Raw genomic sequence first — 16274 nt, 5'->3', positions numbered from 1 at the left:
TGAACGTTCTGCATGTAGAAATCTTTCGTCTTCATGTGAAATTCACATTTGTGTGGATTACTATTGGAGTGACTGGATTTCATCTGAAAGGTGTGATCACCATTGCTTGGTGAAATTCGAAATTCAGTCAGGTTAATAGGAATCCATGCCATCTGGAATTTCGTGTAAGGGCAAACAATTTCCCCAATTTCAAGTTGAGGTCACTGCACAATAAGTCCGAAATTCTTGTCTGAAATTTTCACACGTTAAAAATGAAATACGACCTCATGTTTACATACTGCCTCCAAAACTTTCGTCCGTCATAAAAATATTCAAATCAGGTTCGATTTTCTGCAAATAAGCAAATCCATCACTAATACATTTTTAACTTCAAATTGTTGCTTCCGGCTAAAATATGAGTCTGCCATTCTTAATATTGCTTTCAGTGAAAAAGTTGTCTCATCTGTATCAGGAGAGGGATATGCACAGACCATGCACCGTTTACAAGCAAAAACAGCACAAAAAAATCTAAACAAATATGTTGCTAGATTTTGACGAGAGAGGACAACAGGTGATGGACTTTTTTACTGGAGAAAGTTTTATTATGGAGTTTTGGCCAAAATACACAGCTTTTCACTTTACAAGATATCAGTGGTAGCCTATAGTTTAAATCCATTCGTGTAATGAAGCACTTTATTGCATAACAATTAATTGTCTGATTATTTTACTGCACATAAAATATATAACCAACATTATTTTAAAGTTGCATTTCATGCTTAAATTAGTTTTGAATGCCACACGAATATGCCATCAACTTCCCACTCGCTGTTCTTTGCTCGTCAGAAAGGCGAAGAGAGTGTGCTAAAACAATAACACACTGTTCAACATGAGCAAATGTGACCTACACCTGAGGGCAGTTGCAAAGCCAACTACAGCACAATGAAGGGCAAATAACTCAAAGAACAATGACTTGAATAATTCAGAAACTCCAAATATAGATTTCTGCACACCAGTGGCAATATTTCTTCTTCCACAAATGGCATTCAAGTTCCGCCGTGTTCTTCCTTTGTTCTCAAATGTCTTAGTTAGTCACCCATGGTATGTTTGCGTCTGTTCAGGATCCTACCTTCAAATGTCACCACAGAACCAAATCAAGAATTATTGATGATGATAGAAAACATTGCTGGTGGCAACAGGTAAAAGCAAAGACACAGACAACGCAGAGCTAATGAAGTGAAAGTGCTCTCCGATGCCCTCTGACCATGTGACAAAGATCTAACATGGAACGTAATGGCATTTATGCAGCACTGAAACATTACTCACCACTCGCCTGCGGATAAAAGAAAGTCTATCAAGAGAAAAGAAACAAGACATTTTGATTGAGGCCTTAGTCCTTTTGTCTCAAATCATATTAGATTTGCAGGATAAACAAGGCAAACTGCCAATCATTTAAAAATGTACTTGTGTGTCATTTGAATGCCTGTTGCTATGTTTACAATTCACATGGTTTCCTTCCACACAGACTTTTGCAATTGAACAGAACATTAGCATCATAATAAATGAGCAGTTTATGTCACAGCCTTTTACATTTGCTTGGAGGGGAAGGTTTCGAAACTGAAGTGTGAATTTTTCTACACCCACGTTACCTGTGGCAGATTATGCGTTTTACATTTGCTCCTTTCATAGACACCATTTAAATGTAAGATATAATAATGTCTAAATTAAGAATGCATATGAAGGTGGCATTACTAACTGCTCAATTATTATTTAGCAATAACTAATATGCCTGTAGCTCAACTGTGTGATGGCAATGTTAAGGTTGTGGGTTCAGCCCCCAAAGGAACACATATCACTGAAAAAAATGTAACATCTAAATTAACTGATTTTAATCAAGTCATACATCGTCAACATAATTTAACCAACCTGTTTATACCAACCAAACTCATTTTGTTGGTATAATATAACCTAGATATAAAATAACCTACATAAAAGTGCTTTCAAAAATACTAGACTTCATTTTATTTTAAATAGGCCTATTTTTGTTGATGAGTCGGCCCTTCTTGTTTTTCTGTTTTTAATTCATTAATTCCAATTGTTTATTTTCATTCTTACTAGAAGTCAGTTGTGTATTTCTATTTCCCAAAGTTAAATATACTACACATTACATGTGAATTTCAAATTCACGTTTAGGTGGAAGCATGCCTTTAGATCAAAGGCAAAGCAATCAAAATGCTCTCATTGTAGCTCAGGGCACTTGTATAATGGACAGTTTTTCTTTCGCTTCCCACAAATCTTCATGCAAATAAAACACATCCTAGAGTCATCTATTTGAGTCAGTCCATCCATCAATTGGCCAAAAAAAGACAGAAAGAACAAAAAGATGAATTAAACTGTAATAGAAAACGTGTCGTCAGTCGTTTGTCATCTTGTGGAATAACCAAAATGATATTGCATGATAACGGTAACATTGAATTTCTCATGTGTATTGATGTTTGTTGTGTCTTCATTCCACTGATTATTAGGTGGTCCTATGCTGTACTGGGCAAGACCAGCATGTTTATTGTTCCGTTACCTAATTAAATTTGGCCCCATCTGAATTTTTGAGCAAACTGAACAGACATATGAATGCCATGCCAGTGATTCAGTTTAATAAGATACTGCATTATCAACCGCCACAGTTGAATAACATTAATGATCTCGGTGTTAATCACAAGTGATTCAATTATTTTACTACATTTCTTTATCAAATTCAAACAACTGATGGCCTGTTAGAGTGCATAGCAATATATTAAGAATTATTCTTTATTATTCATATATTTTAAGTACTTTAATACGTGAAACAAGGTTAATATTTTACTTCATTTACTATTAATATACAGTGCTGCTTGAAAGAACACTTTGTGAACCCTTTAGAATTTTCTGTATTTCTGCATAAATATAACCCAAAACATCATCAGATTTTCATATAAGTCCTGAAAGTAGACAAAAGGAACCCAATCAAACAGGTGAGAGAAAAATATTTTCTTTGTCATTTATTTAATGAGAAAAATTATCCAGTGTTACATATCTGTGCGTTGCAAAAGTATGTGAATCTTTGCTTTCAGTATCTGGTGTGACCCCCTTTTTCTGCAGTGACTGAAGGTAAAGTTTCTTGTAAATGCTGATCAGTCCTGCACAATAACATGTAGGAGTTTTAGTGCAGAACCACTTAAACTCTGTGATGTTGGTGGGTTTCCGCCAATGATATGCTTGCTTAGGTCCTTCCACAACATTTTAATTGGATTCAGGTCTGGACTTTAACTCAGCCACTCCAAAACATTAACTATGTTCTTCTATAACCATTCTTTGAAAGAATGACTTGTGCGCTTGGGGTTGTTGCCTTGCTGCATGACCCACGTTCTCTTGAGACTCTGTTCTTAAACAGAAGTCCTGACGTTTTCCTTTAGAATTTGCTGGTATAATTCAGAATTCATTGTTCCATCAATGATGGCAGGCTCTCCTGGCCAAGATGCAGCAAAATAGGCCCAAGCCATGGTACTACCACCACGTTTCACAGATGGGATAAGATTCTTAAACTGGAATGCAGTGTGTTCTTTTCTCCGAACATAATATTTTGGTTTCATCCATCCATTAAACCTTTCTCCAATAGTCCTCTGGCTTGTCCACATGATCTTTAGCAAGCAATTTTCTTTTTGGAGAACAATGGCTTTCTTCTTGCAACTCTGCCATGCACACCATGGTTGCTCAGTGTTCTCCTGATGGTGGGCTCATGAACATTAACATTAGCCAATGTGAGAAAGGCATTTAGTTGCTTAGAAGTTACCCTGAGAACTTTTGCAACCTCGCAGACTATTACACGTTCTGCTTTGGAGTAATCTTTGTTGGTTGATCACTTCTCGGGAAGGTAACAGTGGTCTTGAATTTCCTTCATTTGTCTGACATCTGTCTTACTGTGGATTTATAGATTTTTAGAGATGGTTTTGTAACCTTTCCTAGCCTGATGATGAGCAATATCAACTCTGAGGTCCTCGTTAATCTCCTTTGTTCATGACATAATTCACTTCCATTCTTTGATAGATCCCTGTTCTTTGAATAAAACAGGTCATGTACTGACATTTGATAGTCATTGCACTGACTGAAAACACCTCTACATAGATGGACTCTAATTTCACCTTTAAATTAACGGATAATCCAAGAGATTAACATACTTTTGCCACTCACAGATATGCAATATTGGATCATTTTCCTGATTAAATAAATGACAAAGAAAATATTTTTGTCTCATTTGTTTGATTGGGTTCTCTTTGTCTACTTTCAGGACTTGTGCAAAAATCTGATTATGTTTTGGGTCATATTTATGCAGAAATATAGAAAATTCTAAAGGGTTCACAAACTTTCCAGCAGGACTGTATATGTAAAATATTAAATTGTTTTTACTCTACACACAGACGAAAGTGTCAGAAGTACTAATGATGTCTATTTAGAAAGTAAGTATCTGTCATCAGTATTCTGAGAAAAGAGCAGAGAGATTACACTATGAAGCACTGAAGATGTTGTCGTATCATCTGGATTTGACCTCTGAACTCATTGAAGAATTGAAGAATATTGAGGTCAGGGTGACCCCAGCACTAGAGCATCGAATGTGACCCTGGTCTTAAATCGCTGGAGTATATTTGTAGCAATAGCCAAAAATACATTGTATGGGTCAAAATTATAATTCTTTCTTTTATGCCAAAAATCATTAGGATATTAAGTAAAGACCATGATCCATGAAGATATTTTGTAAATTTCTTACCGTAAATATATAAAAACATTTTTATTTATCTTTATTTAACTTTTAATCTATTTAGATTTTTTTACACCCTCAGATTCCAGATTTTCAAATAGTTGTACCTTGGCCAAATATTGTCCAATCCTAACAAACCATACATCAATGGAAAGGTTATTTGTTCAGCTTTCAGGTGATGTATAAATCTCAATTTCGAAAAATTGACACTTAAGACTTGGTTTGTGGTCCAGAGTCACAAATATCTACTACAGACATCATTTTCTCTTTCAATTTAGAAAGTGATATTTTCAGCTGTGTGTAAATCAACTAGTAATGTGTAACACGAACACACAGACATGAACGGGCATTTACACACACACACACACACACACACACACACACACACACACACACACATCAAATGCATTTCATACAGTCATTACATGAACAAGTAAATTGCTCAGGTTGGTCTGTAGTGACATAAAGCAGATTTTGCATCTTCTTTACATGTAGTCATTCATACTTTTTAACTTTGAGGCTAAAAAGACACATAGTTTTAACCTAACCTAACAATACATTAACTTTTTATTTTTTATTTTTTACATTTTGATTTAAACTTCATTGAGATTTCAAACTGAACATTGAGTGGTTATGTGTATGATGTTTACACGCACACACACATTTATTTAAACATATATATATATATATATATATATATGTGTGTGTGCGTGTGTGTAAACGTGTAGACAAATACTAAATTATGAATTATCTTTAACTATGTCTGTCTATCTATCTCTACATATATCTACACGCACACACACACACGACTGTGTGATAGATAGATAGATAGATAGATAGATAGATAGATAGATAGATAGATAGATAGATAGATAGATAGATAGATAGATAGATAGATAGATAGATAGATAGATAGATAGATAGATAGATAGATAGATAGATAGAACAGTTCATTATCCAAAATTCATCTTAGTTGCTAATGATATAAAGAACATAAAATAATGACCCTTTTTTAATTTTGGACATTTTCATTGAAATGACAATAGAGAAGTGATAGGAAATCAGGTACATGTGCTAATAAATAGACCACAGCTCCAACACGTTTTCCCATTTTCACTATGTCATGTACTCGTTGTTATATATTCATGATGTCAACTAGTTTCACATTCAACAGCATTGACGCAAGCAACTCGGCACTTATGCAGACACAGTTTGCATAACCATGTATGCCTACATTTGGAAGAAAAATAATTAAAATAGACTGATGGCCTACTGCATGTGTTTACATCTAAATATTCAATCTAACCTGCTTTTACGTGTTTTCTGTTAAAGCTAGCTTGTCTTTGGCATACAAGTGCCATCAAGACAGGACAAATACGTGATGTACTTGGAGAACTGGAGCATTAAAAATATGGTCTCAAAATTATTTTGTCTAACGATTTTTTCCCTTCTCATGTGCCTCAATTTGTTGAACAAAAGGGCAAACTGAAATATGTTTGTAATGCCTTAAATTTACCAGCAAATAATTATTAGATAAAGGTTTAGTTTAGAATAATGACCTCAATCACACCCTCTCATCAACCACAATTACATATAATTCATTGACAAGGAAAATTACCACCACACAAACTGTCAATCAATTAATCTGGTGTATTAAGAGTCAAACAACAACAGCTTGTGAAAATGCCATTCAGATGAGCTTGTAACAAACAGCCCATGCGTGATTTGTTCTTTAGTGAAAACGTTTATATGTAGCACTATCACATCATCCGTAACACATCTGGTTCTGTGATCAATTATATATTTATTCATAAGTCAGTTTAACATTAATTTGATGCTTGACCACAGTAAATGAGACATCTTTTATCAAAAAAAGCAACTCTCTTAACCATGATTTATTCTTTTTTTTTTAATGCTGAAAAACAACAAAGGTCCATAAATCGATCAATAAATAAATAAATAAATAAATATCATCAATGTCTTTAACAAACAGACTGCGTCAGAGTAAGTCCACAGAGACCTTTCTTCAGACACTGGAGATGGTATGTACAGTGGAGGTCTACACAGTTCATGTCAGGTATCAGGTAGAATCACGCCATCGTTTCAGGACTGGCGCAGTTAACACGATGTGAAGGTCTTCCAGAAGAAGTTTTTGCAGGGGGCTTTGCGGTCACGCTGTGGCAGCTGTGATAACCGGTTGTAGACGGCTCGTTCTTCCAGACGGGACTCCAGGGGCTCCTCTGCATCCAAGGGGACAGGCTCCATCTCCCCAGCCAGCACGCTGTTGTCTGCTCCATCCAACAGCCCAGAGATCAGCTTCAGGATCAGCTCCTTGCGCTCTTTGCTCAGCTCCTGAAGAGAAAGCAACTGGACTTGAATTAGAATGCAAGATTTTAAAGGCTTCAACTATTCCTAATAATAATAATTGTATGGCTGCTATAATAAAATGATCCCAGAATAGTCTATTTTGGACGCTAAACATCAACATGTGTCTAAAATCAAACACCTGCTTGGTAAATCCATAAAAGCTACAACTGGAAGCACATTTACAGCCACTCACCCTACTTTGTGCCAGGTTCCTCTCCTCCACTGGAAGCACAGCTGCTGCTCTGACACTATACAACACCAGCAAAAGAGACACTAGGCTGGACAAAAGCTGCATACTGACAAATAGTTGAAGTTAAAGTGCGCAGAAAGGTCGGTAAGAGAAGCGAAGCTGGAACTTCGAAGTCCTTGTAGCTCTTGGTGCAGAGTAAAGCTGGAGAGATCTTGGTGTTTGAGAGCTTCAGGTGGCAGGGTCCTTATATACCTCTCGTTCCAGTCCTCTACTGACGCAGCGGTTGGAGGACGGAGGGGAGAGGGTGGGGGAGTGGGTGGCTTAGTAACTAACAAAAGCATTGAGTAGTTAACACCCCAACAAACCAGACGTTGTGCCGGTGGGGAGGACTGCGCCACGACGCTCACGTCATAGCTCTAAAAATGGTCATGATTTCAGTTAAAACGGATGCGAGGAGAAAAAACACAGATGATGACGGAGCTACCGATAACGGGATTCTGAAAAGTTCTGTGGGCCGCTCAATGTTTATGCTAATTATGATTTACTTTTCTGTAGAGCTAAATGACATGCAGGCAGCGAATCATGTTTTAGGAAGTACGGCGGTCAGACGTAAGCTGTAATTACGTGCCGTTCTCACTCAGAGCTGCATTGTGATATCAATACAAGGAAATCAAACTAACCCGTTTTGTTGTGTACAGAGGCAATCTGCTCTCATTCCAACGTGTAATTGAGCACAACTCCTCCTCCTTCTCCTTCAGATTGCCATCGAACCGTCTGGCACCTGGAACAGCTGAGAAAACTGTCTTTATGGAGAAAGAAGATGCTTTTGATCCATAGATGAATAACAAGAATTAAGTCTTTTATGGAAATGTAACTGCAGATTTTACCATGGAAGAATATCAAGTGAGACAAACATTAGCACAAAAAGTAAATGAGATTATGCTTGAGTCAATACTACAGCAGCAAATCTAATAGAAAAAAAAAGCTAATGAAATATAAAGATGAGTTAGTTTCCATGGAAAATGGTCTCTTGAGGTATAGATTTCTCTTCATTAGGCTGTAAACGCATTACAGACTAATAACAACTGTTGAACAAATAGAAAAAGTAGTAAAGGGAAATTCCAGGGTTCTATACAAGTTACCTCAATTGACAGCATTTGAGAGATAATACTAATTGTAATTAGTAAATTATTAAAAAATTTTAGTAATTAAAAAAGCAAAACATCTGGGTTTAATCAGTGAGACACAATAGAAGTGAATGGGGGGAGGGCAACTATTTCAATAGCTTAGCCAAATTATGCAAATAATATGTTCATTAATTTAATTTTAGAGTGATAAAATCAATTACTGACCATTTGTGTGTGTAGTTATATCTAATTTGACAACATAATGACAACATAACACCTAACATGACTGTAAAATTATTATTTAAACAACTTTAGAGCTCAAATAATATACCAGTTAATAATAAAACAGTTTTAACAGTGGAATTCATATAAATGTTTTTATGAAATTACAAGCGTTACATTTCTGCCTTCAACCATTGATTTGTCCATCAGGATATTAAGTAAAGATCATGATCCATGAAGATATTTTGTAAATTTCCTATAATAAATATATCAAAACTAAATTTTTGATTAGTAATATGCATTGCTAAGGACTTCATTAACAACTTGAATTTTTCTCAATATTTAGATTTTTTTTGCGCCTTCAGATTCCAGATTGTCAAATAGTTGTATCCCAGCCAAATATTGTCCTATCATAACAAACCATACATCAATGGAAAGCTTATTTATTCAGCTTACAGGTGATGTATACATCTCAATTAAAAAAAAAAGACCCTTATAACTAGTTTTGTGGACCAGGGTCACATATGTGAGTGACAGGTTGCTAAAGAGATTATTGTCCCACCATCTCGCCAGTGCACAGGTCATCAGAGAAGAGATGTCGTTGCAAAGGGAGGGGACGTTAATATTTTTGATTAAAGATTTAAAGGCACATGAATTAAAAACACCAAAAAAGTTGTGCACAGATAAATCATTTATAATTAAAATGGCAATATTCCATAAAACAACAATTTCAATTTTAATTTCATGGTGAATTTTAGATACACCTTTGTGCAGATAGCACTATACTCAAAGTGCTGTGCAGTGTGCATAAGCAGTCTATGTGTGTTCACACACACTGTGTTTAATTAAGCCAGAATGAGAAACGGTAGCCATGCCAGACCAGTTGGGCAGTGAAAATAAAACATGTCTTGGTCATGGGCTCCTGTCATGTTCTCATTCCGGTCAGCTTTTCTGGCACCCACACACCTCTTTGGATATGCATACACACACCCCGACTAGGAGCCCTAATACTCAAGCTTTAGCACATTTTTCACAGCAGACAGATACGGACAGACTTCAGGGCCCGGGGCTCTATAGAGATTAACACAGCATTGAGATGAGCTGCCCCCAGCCGAATCGTGATAAAGTGCGTTTGAAGAATTCATGCCAATTGACCAGTGCCAAACACATCTAACGTCCACTTCCCAACCGACATCAAACATATCTGGCGTCAGAGTAAAATGCCAATCCACATTCTCCTGTTGTCTCAGCGGGAGTTTTGATGACTTCATATCATGGTTACTATAGTTAAAGAGATTTTGCTACTTGAAATAAAATAAACATTAACTGAAACACACACATAAGTATGCAGAGCTGGTTAGATTACTTACAAAAAAAAAAAATTGTAGTTAGTAACCTAATCCATTATATTACACATTATAGGTAATATAATCAGACTACTTTTGGATTATTTTAGATTATCACATTGATTTAAATAGGATAATCGTGTACCATATAGATACAAAAGTACAAAGAGAAAGTAAAAATATTTCATTCATTATTAATAACATGAAATGCATTAAACATTACACTGTCAGGGTTTCCCAAACTTGGGTTTGTGAAGGAACTGCAGGGGGTTTGTGAGTTTAATGAAAAGCTAATAATTAATTAAATCAGAAACATGTAAAACAAAAAATAACTTATAAAATAATTATCATTTGTTTACCTTCATGTCATGTGTAGGTTACTTTAAAAAGAGACATTTAAAAGAGGAATTAGGCAGAATTATGTGACTAATATGTAATCATGTAATCAATTAAAAGTAACTGTAGTCTGATTACAAGTAGTCTATTTCAAAATTTAATCTAATGATTAGATATTTAGTAATTATAGATATTGACTAAAAAATGACTAAAGTCTATGTAGACATTAAAACAATCTAATAAAAATGACAAAAACATCCAAATCACTACAAATTTAACTAAAATTAAATAAATATATATATATAAACTAATTCAAAACTATAATAGTATCTCAATTATGCTACACTGACACTGCTTCATGTACATCATTAATTTACAGGCAAACGCTAAAACTCAGGCTAGTCCAAATAAATAAAATGGTCTGCCAAAAACATAGTTTTGTGGTGTTACACTGTAATGCAAAGTATGTCCACTTTTCTAAAGTATTTATAGTCGACATAACTATGAATTTTTATACATATTTTGACTAAAAGGCGAATATAAAAGGGTGAAGGCTGAAACAATCGGAGCAACTATTTAGGTTTATAAATTGTTGATCAATAACTGAAGCAAAAATGTCGAAAGGGGACATTTATGCTACATTTGCAATACAATAAACGGTTGATAACACGAATATTTACCTGCAAAGTGACTCCTGATACTCTTCGCAAACATATCCCCGGCCTAAACCATTGCAGTCAGGATGCATTAATGCCAGGACGCGTGTAGGCCGAATTTAGTAACAATGGCGCCATCTCCTGCATAGAACGTCACATTACCATCAAACATTTCCTTATACGAAGCCAAATTTGATAGAAAATTAACACATTGTGGTTACATCAGTTTTATTTCAAAACAATTTATGAAATTGGCAAAATGAAATGTACATTATAAACATTAAATGGTAAAAGGACATATAAACCCTCTTCCATACTGTTAAACTTGACAGAGTACAAAATAGTTTTTCCTATGCAACTATCCTTAAAAGATCTTTAGCTATCCATCAAATACACTGTTATTTTGTCGTAAAGTATAACTCCATGATTATATTCAATATTAAGACAATGTCTCAGTGTTTGAGATTTCCAGTAATTCTAATGTTAAGACAATGCAAAATCGTTCCATCATACAGAGTCTATTGACCATAAGCATACGTTTGCAATACACTATAGCATACCACTCAAAAAGGCTGCATACCAAACACTATTTGCTCTACAAAAAAAATAAAAATCACATCATGTAATCAGACTTGTTCAGGAGAGCCAGAGCACACAAGTCACCCACAGAGAGCCCATGTCACCTTAACACGCAAAGAAAAACACAAACCATTTATATGCTAGATAATCTTAACTGCAGAAAATAGCTTCCAGTTTTCTAGTTACGTAAAGCATCTTCTGTACAGACTTTAGAGTTGTAGTTTCAGAAATTATAGCAATTCTAAATAGGTTTAGGTTTGACAGGTGTGTACTGTTGATAAAGTGACCCATAATATGAAACCTTAATACAGCATGTTAAGAAAATCTATACTTGTTACTGACCTGAAGTCTTCGAAAGGGTTTATAGAGAAGATATGCAGTTCATTTAAAATACCTGCAAGCTTAATTAACGGCAAATAAGACAGTTGTAGTGGAACGTTGCACTCTTTTTTTCCTACTCAACACAAGAGAAAGACTGTGGAATCTGTCACAGAACATGCATGATTGTCTTGACGTGGGAAGTGGAATTGTATAAGGAAACCAAAAAACAACTCATAAGACAGAAGCACTGATGGAACTGGACAGACAAACAGAATTTCTCCACAGAAGGCATTTGCACTTTTCCATTAGCAGTCCATTGACCAATCAAAAGCCGGAGAGGGATGTGGTTTGGGAGCTACTGCAGCTGTGGTGAGGGTTTTGCTCTGCTTTCACAGAAGGCAGCATGTTGACAAGATGGAACCCATGAAGCCATTTACGCTTCACTTAGTACCTGTGTAAACAGTGGGTCATTTCATTTTCCTTAGAAAAGAGCATAAAATAGAAAACAATAGGCTGCGTCTCACTTTTCTGGCAAATTCTGGGAGGATGAATGCCGCGCGGTGGATTTCAGGATTGTAATATTTGAGGTTCATGCTCTCAATCTCATCTCTTGGCAGTTCTCGTAATGGCTCACGGAAATTTGTTTTCTGCAATAAAGGAATAAATTAATTTACTGATGATAATATTATCATTATCAATATTATTTTATAAATAGACTTGTTCAAAAGCTTGGAGTTGGTTTTGGTTGATTTTTGAAAGATGTCTCACCAAAGCTGCAATTAATCAGAAATACAGTAACAACAGTAATATTGTGAAATATTATTACAATGTAAAATAACTTTTCTATTTCAAATATTGTAAAATGTAATTTATTCCTGTCATGGCAAAACTGTATTTTAAGCAGCCATTACTCCAGTCTTTAGTGTCACATGACCCTTCAGAAATCCTTCTAATATGCTGGCCTGCTGCTCAAGAAACATTATCATCAACGTTGAAACAGTTGTTCTGCTTTATATTCTTCAAATAATCCTGAAAAAAAGGTATCACAGTTTCTTCAAAAATATAAAGTTCAAAAGAACAGCATTTATTTGAAATGGAAATCTTTTGTAATATTAAAAATGTCTTGACTGTGATCAATTTGGCATCCTTGCTGAATAAAATATAATAAAAATATTAATAATTTAAAAAATCTTACTGATAAACTTTTGAACTGTAGTGTATAAACAACAACAACATGTATAAGCAGTAAAAGGAATCATAAATCTATTCAAAAAACAGCGTTATTAAATGCTAATAATAAAAACCGTACCAGATTTTTACTGCAAAGCATAAAGCCGATTTGTCCACTTGGATAGGTTGGAATGGTGCAGTATGCATAGTCTACTACAGGAAAGAGGGTCTTACAGAAGGTCTGCATTTCCTTGATTAGCTCCAAATGCAACCACTGACACTCTCCTGTAAAGTTACAAGCAAAAATTACAAACTTGTCAAATGCATGTCATTAAAATTCTTAATTGAGCTTTTTTGTAGATTTGCAGTTATATCAACCTTGACAACAGAGAATTCCTCCCTCACAAAGTGCTGTTTTCATGAGCTGATAGTAAGACTCTTTGAACAAGCTTTCAGCTGGACCTGTGACAGGGTGAAACGAAATCAGTCTGAAATGAACACTATGTTTTGTCTGGGAGTCAATGGCTACATCATTATTTACCAATGCAAATGCCACACATTGGGCTGCATACCGACAGGGTCTGAGGAGTCTGTGATGATGACATCAAAGGCATCCTGATTCTTTTTCATAAATTCAAAGCCATCACCTACATGCAGAGTAAGTTTGGGGCTGAAGAAGCCTTTTGCCATTCCAGGGAGGTACTTCTTGGAGACATTTATTACATCCTGTGGAAAAACATAATCCATGAAATTAATCAACATGTTAAAGCATGAAATAATTTGAAGAAAATGTCAAAACCTTTAGATATGCTACAAAATTCATTTCCAGAGTGAGTTTCTGATACCAGAACATACATCAAGACTTAACACGAAAATATTAATTAAACTTGACAAGGCTTGACACAAATGTTTAAAAAAAGCATTTAAATGCATGAAACAAAAAGAAGCAAAAAGACACTGCAGCACAGAACTATCAGAGAAAACAAATGAAGGTTTTAAAAACAGAGGTAGATGGTAAACTATTCTCTACATCCTTTGAAGCCAGATTTATTAATGTTTAGAAGTCTCTTATACTCAAAGGCTTATTTGATAAAAAATACAGTAAAAACAGCAATACTGTAAAATATTATTTGAAATAAAAGTAACTTTTTATTTTAATAATATAACTTATTCCTGTGATGGCAAAGCTGAATTTTCAGCGGTCATTACTCCAGTCTTCAGTGTCACATGATCCTTTCATAAATTACATCAAGTTTGGGGTCAGTAAGATTTTTTAATGTTTGTGTAAGAAGCCCTCTTATGCTCACCGAGGCTGCATTTATCTAATCAAAATTACAGTAAAAACAACAATATTGTGAAATATTAACAATTTTAAAAAACTTCTGTTTAATATGATTTTTTTAAATATATTAAAATTATTATATTCAAAATATTTTCTAAATTAAATATAAATTATACTTAAAAAAGCTGAATTTTCAGCAGCAATTACTCCAGTCTTCAGTGTCACATGATCTATCATAAATCATTTTTAATATGCTGATTGTGCTTCTTAAAATTTGTGTGGAATCTGTGACATTTTAGAATTCTTTGATGAATAGAAAGTTCAACAAGAACTGTTTATTTTTTTTAACATTACAAATGTCTTCACTGCCTTCCTTGTTGAATACAAATATTAACTTTATTAATCTTACCCACCAAAATCTTTTGAATAGAAACATACATTCAGGCTTAACTGGATACAAACCTCATCAATTTCACACTGAACAACAGACTCCACCAGCGGATGCTTGACAACCTCCCTCAGGACACCACCGTCTCCTCCACCAATGATGAGAACCTGACGAACGGAATGGGGAAAAACAACTAAACACCCGAACAGTTTCAATTCATCCAAATCACATTTATATGATGGACAAAAATGAAACCACATACCTTCTTTGGGCAAGGGTGGCAGCAGAGAGGTAGATTGGCAATCATTTCTTGATAAGAAAATTCATCTCGTTCTGTGCATTGAATGACTCCATCCAAAATCAGCACATTTCCATAAGTTTTACTGCAAGAAGAGAAGCAATAATGATCATTTTCATACATTAAGCAATAACATGTACAACAAACATGTGGAAAAAAGCAAAGATCCATTTGAAGCATTCTTAAGGGTGGACTAAGCATTGCAACCATGCACATGTGATTTGAGATGGCAGCTGACAGCTCTGACCTCGCATCACATATCCTATTGGCCAACACCCTGCATGTGCAAATACTTCATTTTATCGAATTCCAGGGCATAGATAATGAAAGCAACTCTGCATTTCCAACTGTATAAATGGCTCCATTAGCTATCTACTGTCTTGAGCCTGAGTGCTAATTACCAATACAGCACGAACGAGTGTTTAAATAGCTGATAAAGCCTTGGACACGTTGTCAAATAAATGTTCTTTTCGTTTTTTAATGTACCACACAATTAGGGGTGCACATATTAGAGAAATTATTTCTATTTTTTAATGTTTTGACATTTCAGAATCGGTGCAGTATGAATGTTTTACTTATAATACAAACGGCTAGAACAAAATCAAAGCGATCTCACAGTGAGTTCAGTGCCACGCCAGACCTACAGCAGGCGATGCAGTTAGCATTCTAGCCGCAGCCACCCACACAGCAAGACACCCGTAACGTTAAGCCAGAGTGCTTTCTGAGTGGACACCTCTGAGAAAAGTGAGGAAATCACGGCACTCTCCATCAGTTGTGACCGATAGCTTCACTTACGCGCTGCCAGAAAACACTGCAAGTTAGCGAACGTGCTAATTTAAGCCACTTTGCACCACGACTCACCTTTTAAAAACCATTACATCCTGGAACTTAGATTTTTTATGATACAACACCTCCTCCACTTGAAGACTCATCGCTTGACCAGGCCATAATGTGCATGTTTCGGTGAACCACCCGTCTTTAATGCTGTCCATTGCCGGGGATTTAAATGTAAGCAGCGGTGGGTAAACCAGTCCACTGCAAGGAGTTGCTGAAATCTTGAGCACCGACTGACACGTTGGGCGTTTTCTGCACCGCAACCGAACCCAAGAAACAAGAGGCGACCAATGGGAGCTGGCTGACGTCACCAACTGGAGCGAGGACGGGGCATGTGTGTGCTAGCATGGTTGGTTTTGTGCCGGTGAGGATTTCAGCCCACGTGAATATAGA

The 16274-nt window shown here is 35.6% G+C and overlaps 2 protein-coding genes across 6 annotated transcripts; both read right to left on the bottom strand.

Annotated features, from left to right (window-relative positions):
• Positions 1 to 6396: 6396 nt before the first annotated feature.
• On the bottom strand, positions 6397 to 11150 carry LOC306859469 (somatostatin-1B-like). Of its 4 annotated transcripts, none has more exons than XM_079400504.1 (4): positions 11034 to 11102; positions 8003 to 8125; positions 7326 to 7380; positions 6397 to 7117 (listed from the first exon to the last, which is right to left on the bottom strand). In XM_079400504.1, the coding sequence occupies exons 2-4, from the start codon at positions 8035 to 8037 to the stop codon at positions 6884 to 6886; spliced, it is 324 nt and encodes a 107-aa protein (XP_079256630.1). In that variant the 5' UTR covers positions 8038 to 8125; positions 11034 to 11102; the 3' UTR covers positions 6397 to 6883. The 4 variants fall into 4 exon arrangements, with proteins under 4 accessions (XP_079256630.1, XP_079256631.1, XP_079256629.1 ...); XM_079400505.1 differs by having other exon boundaries at positions 6677 to 7117; positions 8003 to 8112; positions 11034 to 11150; XM_079400502.1 differs by lacking the exon at positions 7326 to 7380 and having other exon boundaries at positions 6752 to 7117; positions 8003 to 8112; positions 11034 to 11150.
• Positions 11151 to 11221: 71 nt separating this feature from the next.
• On the bottom strand, positions 11222 to 16110 carry srm (spermidine synthase). Of its 2 annotated transcripts, none has more exons than XR_013783307.1 (8): positions 15909 to 16110; positions 15012 to 15132; positions 14824 to 14916; positions 13652 to 13805; positions 13458 to 13541; positions 13219 to 13364; positions 12434 to 12938; positions 11222 to 12360 (listed from the first exon to the last, which is right to left on the bottom strand). XR_013783307.1 is itself a non-coding variant. In XM_079400501.1 (8 exons), the coding sequence occupies exons 1-8, from the start codon at positions 16037 to 16039 to the stop codon at positions 12343 to 12345; spliced, it is 870 nt and encodes a 289-aa protein (XP_079256627.1). In that variant the 5' UTR covers positions 16040 to 16107; the 3' UTR covers positions 11222 to 12342. The 2 variants fall into 2 exon arrangements, 1 of the variants encoding a protein (XP_079256627.1); XM_079400501.1 differs by having other exon boundaries at positions 12434 to 12556; positions 15909 to 16107.
• Between the last annotated feature and the right edge of the window lie 164 nt (positions 16111 to 16274).

This window comes from Barbus barbus (genome assembly GCF_936440315.1).
Source record: "Barbus barbus genome assembly, chromosome: 40".
Lineage (NCBI taxonomy): Eukaryota > Metazoa > Chordata > Actinopteri > Cypriniformes > Cyprinidae > Barbus > Barbus barbus.
This window is presented reverse-complemented; position numbering and strand designations above follow the sequence as displayed.

What these genes read in the sequence shown, in the direction of transcription:
- LOC306859469 (XM_079400502.1), bottom strand. Translation starts at nt 11,067, where the DNA reads ATGTTTGCGAAGAGTATCAGGAGTCACTTTGCAG. An exon ending in TATCAGGAGTCACTTTGCAG is followed by an intron (nt 8,113 to 11,033) that starts GTAAATATTCGT and finishes CAGTTTTCTCAG; the next exon opens with CTGTTCCAGGTGCCAGACGG. An exon ending in CTCTGTACACAACAAAACGG is followed by an intron (nt 7,118 to 8,002) that starts GTTAGTTTGATT and finishes CTTTCTCTTCAG; the next exon opens with GAGCTGAGCAAAGAGCGCAA.
- srm (XM_079400501.1), bottom strand. Translation starts at nt 16,039, where the DNA reads ATGGACAGCATTAAAGACGGGTGGTTCACCGAAACATGCACATTATGG. An exon ending in GCCACCCTTGCCCAAAGAAG is followed by an intron (nt 14,917 to 15,011) that starts GTATGTGGTTTC and finishes TCCGTTCGTCAG; the next exon opens with GTTCTCATCATTGGTGGAGG. An exon ending in TGCTTTGCAGTAAAAATCTG is followed by an intron (nt 12,557 to 13,218) that starts GTACGGTTTTTA and finishes CCTTTATTGCAG; the next exon opens with AAAACAAATTTCCGTGAGCC.